Here is a 5522-nt window from a genome sequence, read left to right on the forward strand (position 1 = left end):
AATCCGCACAGAAGTTCATGTCGTTTTTCTGCATGTTTACCCGCACCCGCAGGTACCCTAATAGAGGTGGACTTTGAAGGCTGACGAAGCCCCTATAAGGCAGTAGGGACACTGAATATTCCATAAGGGTACGACCACACTGTCTGTTTCCTGATGCAGCTTTTGAATAAAAAAAACTGTAGTGGATCATAAAATGAGAGAAAGTATAAAGGACAGGTATGACTTCTCTTTTTTGAATTCACTGCTGGTTTTGGCTTCCAAAACTGCATCCAGAATCCCTGACTGTGTGGCCGTACCCTAATAGCATTGCTCCTACTTATTTCTCTCAATACAGATGTAGTACCATATGTAAGGGAATGCCGGCATACCGGCCACTTTAACTGTTCAACTTTATTAATATATATCTTTTATTTTTCATTGATTTGTTTCACGGCACTTACCTTGAGAAAAACGACGTCTAGCACACGTGTTTTGTGGTATTAAAGTGACTTTCTTTGATTCTCTCCAAAACCTCTTCCTGGTCATTAATCATGCAATGTTGCACAAGTGTGGGCTTTACTTAGTTTGCACTTTGTCATAACATGCTGGCAGTGAAATTACAAGCTTTTTTGCTGTGATTGTAGGAAGTCGTAAACAGTGAGTCACTTTCTGTAGACGGGATGAGGCACCAGGTACAGTATATAAAGGGCTCGCTCTGCACTGAGAGACTCAGAGACCAAAAGAAAGTCCTAAAGTCACATAGACCTAAGGAGATCAAGCAATGAAGAAATTACTTCTCGTCCTGCTACTTTCTGTAGCTTACACTTCAGCTTTCCCTGCAGAACCTCCAAGAGGTAACGAGGAGAATGATGGCAAGTTTGCAGAAGTAAGTATTACATGCCGGGTATTATAATATAACCCCTCATTTTCTTTTATATAGTATTTATAGACGTTTACATTGTTGCTCTTATAGTATTACCATTATATCTAGTGGTGATATCTACCAGGTGTGTGAGCACAAGGTTTAGATCACAGATGGAGGAGTGTAGGCACTTTACAGAGTCAGGTAGCCTCTTTAAGATCTCAGATATGATGGTGTGTAATAAGGTGGATTAGTGGATCATAAAGTGCAGTATGTCCCTTATATTTACTCAGTTACAGTGCCTCACATAGACAATGTAGAACAAGTTGATTTCCTTCAACCGATTTAGTTTTTTGGCTGGAAATTTTTATTATATGTTTATATTCTTTTAATGCTTTACTATTATTTCATCTGTAGGAATATTTGAAGAGATATTATAATCTTAAGACCAATGTACGACAGTCAAGAAAAAAAGGCGAAAGTCCATTGACCCTAAAAATCAAGGAAATGCAGCAATTTCTTGGTCTAAAAGTGACAGGAAAACTTGACTCAGAGACCATGGAAGTGATGCACCAACCGAGATGTGGGTTTGTTGATGCGGGTGAATTCAACATATTCCCCGGTAACAAAGGATGGAACAAGAAAGAACTAACATACAGGTAAAAGTCAAGGACTTTGAGGTTTTCTTATGGTCAGCCCATCCTATTTATAGTCCAGCATCAATAATCTAATCTAATTTAAAAATCTCAATCTTCTCTTTTCTAGAATATTGAATTACACACCCGACATGCTCCAATCTGAAGTAGACTACGCCATCCAAAGAGCATTTAAAGTTTGGAGTGATGTCACGCCTTTGACTTTTACACGGATCTATAGTGGACTTTCTGACATTGAGATCTCCTTTGCTGCCCAAGGTAGGATCCCAAATATGTTTCTTATCACAGTGTGGACTCTCAAAATATGGAATCATATAGTAAGATGTGATTATTGTCTTCCACAGTCCATAACGATTATTACCCATTTGATGGCCCACATGGGACACTTGCTCATGCTTTTGCCCCATCCAGTGGAATTGGTGGAGATGCCCACTTTGATGAAGATGAAACGTGGACAAGCGGCTCTAATGGTAGGTCGCCGTTCTCTTTTTTATGTAAGCAAGTTCTCCACATTCACTGAATAATGATAATGAAGGATTTACCAACTTGCAAACTTGATTTTTCCCTCTCCCGTCCCCCGAGTCAATCCAGCTTTGAGACAGAAAAACTATTTTAAACTGAATGGTTGCTAAGGTGACACTGCCTAAAAACCAAGTATTTTCTATCGGGATGTTGTCAGGAGTCATCTCTGTTTACAAGCAGTCTATCTTAGATTACACTGTCCCTCTATAATTACCAAGTTAATACTAATCAGATTTTTCTGCAAGTTACTTATTGCAGTACATATAAGCAAAGCCACATTCTCATGCATGAAATCTCTTTCTTTACAGGTTATAACTTGTTCATTGTGGCTGCTCATGAGTTTGGCCATTCCCTTGGTCTTTTTCACTCCAGTGATCCCAGTGCTCTGATGTATCCCACCTACCATTTTACTGAACCTAGTGAATTCCGTCTTCCTGAAGATGATGTCAATGGGATCCAATCACTTTATGGTAAGAAATGTAGAAGGCAGCTATCTCTAGTATGCACTGCCAGTCTTTAGTTAGATGGTGCCCTGGGCAGTACCCTCTTTTGTCCTCCAGTATATTGTCAAATATTACACAATTACCAGTATATATACCAGTCATAATTATGCGTGTCATACACTATGAACATACCTGCACTGGAAGCTTTCCCAGCATATACACCAAACATGCTGAAAACACATGATGTAACTCAAGGATTGGTGGTCCAAGCCTCAAGGGCAAAACCTTGTGGCAAAACCTTCAGCAGAGATGTAGGTCACACAACCCTAGATGGTTCTACTGGTATATATTGAGGACATTTGAGATGTAGGTCCGGGCCTAAAAAAGTGAATTTAACATACACTTAAGTGAGGGGCATGGAGATCTTATTTTCCTTGACAGAGTCATACTAGTCTACCACAGTTCTAGTGGATCCTTTGGCATGCCCAGCCTTTGACACATCTTTAGGGGAGGGGCAAGGAACACCCTTCTAAAGCCGATCCTCAAATTTCATGGTGGTTCTTCATAAAGACCATGGAAAAGCAATTAACAATGTCCATTTTATAACCTATATCGTTATATTAATACAGGAGCAAGAACAGCCCCCGAAGAGCCAACTGTCCCAGAAAAACCAAGTGACCCAAGCACCCCATCCACCTGTCTGCCAAACATCACTTTTGATGCTGTGACAACTCTGCGTGGAGAAATCATATTCTTTAAAGAGAAGTAAGTGATGCATTCATTGAAATAGTTTGATGTAGCCACTTAAATACTGGCATGTTAATTAGGAGAATTGTCCCATTGTATATGCAATGCTTCAATGTATGTTCCTATCTCACAGAACCTTCTGGCGTCAAATTTCCCAAAATTCAGAAGTTGAGCAACATTTAATCAGCACTTTCTGGCCAACTCTACCAAATCACATTCAGGCTGCTTATGAGTTCCAGGACAGGGACCAAGTTCTTGCTTTTAAAGGTATTACTCATTTTATGGTTATTTTGTTTTTTAAGATTATTTGATAGCAATAGATGTATAAGATCGATAAATGTATGGTAAGTGGAAAGATAGGAAATTATTCAATAAATAATAGGCAGATGTAAAGAAATGGATAGATAGATAGATAGATATAATTATATATATACATACAGTATTTATACAATTTATATGTTTTTTCTAGGTGCAAAGTACTGGGTCATTAGTGGATATGAAGTCACAGAAGATTCTCCTAAGAGCATTTACGATTTGGGTTTTCCACGGACTGTGAGAAAAGTTGATGCTGCTGTCTATGATGACAACTCCAAGAAAACCTATTTCTTTGTGAATGATAATTATTGGAGGTAACAAATAATAATAATAATTCATTTACAATTAAAAAAATATATTAGGATAAGAAAATCTCTAAATTTTGCAGATTTCTCCTAACCCCAAATTCTTTCTGCAGTTATGATGAGCAAAAACAGAGCATGGATAGTGGGTTCCCTAAAAAAATAGTAGACAGGTTTCCTGGTCTAACCAAGATCCGTGCAGCTTTCGAGAAAGATGGTAAGACAAAAAATTATATATTTTTGAATTTTAGCTGAAATTGTCATAATATTATTATTACTATATAACATATATAATTAAGTTTTTAATTAAAGGGGTTCCCTAATAATATGTATTTTACCATGAATAAACATTTAAAGGGGATTTCCAGGAGTTTAATAGTGATGACCTATCTTCAGGATAGGTCATCCATATCAGATCGACGGGGTCCGACTCCCGGCTGTTTTTGGGAGATGCTGTGCACCAGAATCAGGCTCCTCAACACTACAGCTCCATGCCTGGTTACTGCACCAATACTCCAATTGATTTATCAATATTAAACTTCCGGAAACCACTTTAAGTTTTTAATTAAATACGGTAGGTTCTCTAATTAAGGCAATCCCTTTTTAAATGTCCTATTAGGGCATATGAATGTCATAGGGGTAATCCACTATTAGTTACAACTGAGAGCTGCTCATAGAGAGTGCACTTGGCCCATCCATAACATTTGGCAGCCGCCGAGGAAATATATGAATGGCTGCAGCTCCTATTATTGGAGGGAAGCTTCAATTTGTAGTTCACTCCCAATTTTCTTAACACCAAAGTGTAAAGCATAAGAGAGGAACAGAAGGTGTATTTTCAGGCTCTAACAAAGCTAAGATACAGTTATTGAACATAACTGTGCCCTAAGGGAGCTGAGCTACGAAGAAAAATTAGCACCCTAGGGTTGCTAGAGTACTAAATGAAATAACCAATGCATTTGAATAGGTATTTCTTTAAGCATGAGTTTAAGTATTTACCATTAATTAAATTTTTTTATGTTCAGGATTTCTGTACTTCTTTGATGGACATCACCAGTACGAATTCAGCTCCGCCAAGAGGAGAGTCACCCGTCTACTAAAGAATAACAGCTGGATAAAATGTGGCAACAAGGCCAGCAACCTGAAAAAAAGAAATTAGAAATTAATAAATTCTTTACATTGAATGTTTTTAATTTAATTTTTTTTACCTGTTCTAAGTACTAATATATTATATAGCACTTGTTTAAAAATGAAAGCGGATTTAAATATTTATTTACTGTTATTTTTTTAAAATGTGTGGAATACATAAAAAATGTTTTGTATTCAACTATAGCCTCTGGTGTTCTGTTACTAGGATTCTAAAACTTAAAAATGAATGGCTTTGGTTGAGATGGGGACTTTACGTGGGACGTGGCTTACTCTAGGCTTACTCTTTCTTGGTATCCATTGCAGACAGAACATTAAAGGTGGTTTCTGCTGTCTCCCAGCCAAAGTTAAGGCCTAAGCAACAGAGTTGTAATTACAGGCGATAATTACAGGCGATGCAGAGGTGGCAGTCTCACCATAAGAATACCAGTATTATTAATGGCACATCTTAAGTGGGGAGAGGGGGTCTGTTATAGATTTTGTATTGGGGTTTAAGAGTTTTTGAAGGGTTGTCCCATGAAAAATATTTTACATTTTTCAAACCAGCACCTAG

At 37.7% G+C, this 5522-nt stretch overlaps 1 protein-coding gene across 1 annotated transcript; it reads left to right on the top strand.

Moving 5' to 3' along the window:
* Positions 1 to 635: 635 nt before the first annotated feature.
* Positions 636 to 5112, top strand: LOC120996397 (matrix metalloproteinase-18-like). The gene is made up of 10 exons (XM_040426285.1): positions 636 to 865; positions 1259 to 1500; positions 1607 to 1755; positions 1842 to 1967; positions 2328 to 2489; positions 3092 to 3227; positions 3343 to 3476; positions 3679 to 3838; positions 3943 to 4043; positions 4849 to 5112. Exons 1-10 carry the CDS (start codon positions 761 to 763, stop codon positions 4980 to 4982), a joined length of 1449 nt encoding a protein of 482 aa, XP_040282219.1. The 5' UTR covers positions 636 to 760; the 3' UTR covers positions 4983 to 5112.
* The last annotated feature ends 410 nt before the right edge of the window (positions 5113 to 5522 follow it).

Source organism: Bufo bufo, chromosome 3, assembly GCF_905171765.1.
Source record: "Bufo bufo chromosome 3, aBufBuf1.1, whole genome shotgun sequence".
Lineage (NCBI taxonomy): Eukaryota > Metazoa > Chordata > Amphibia > Anura > Bufonidae > Bufo > Bufo bufo.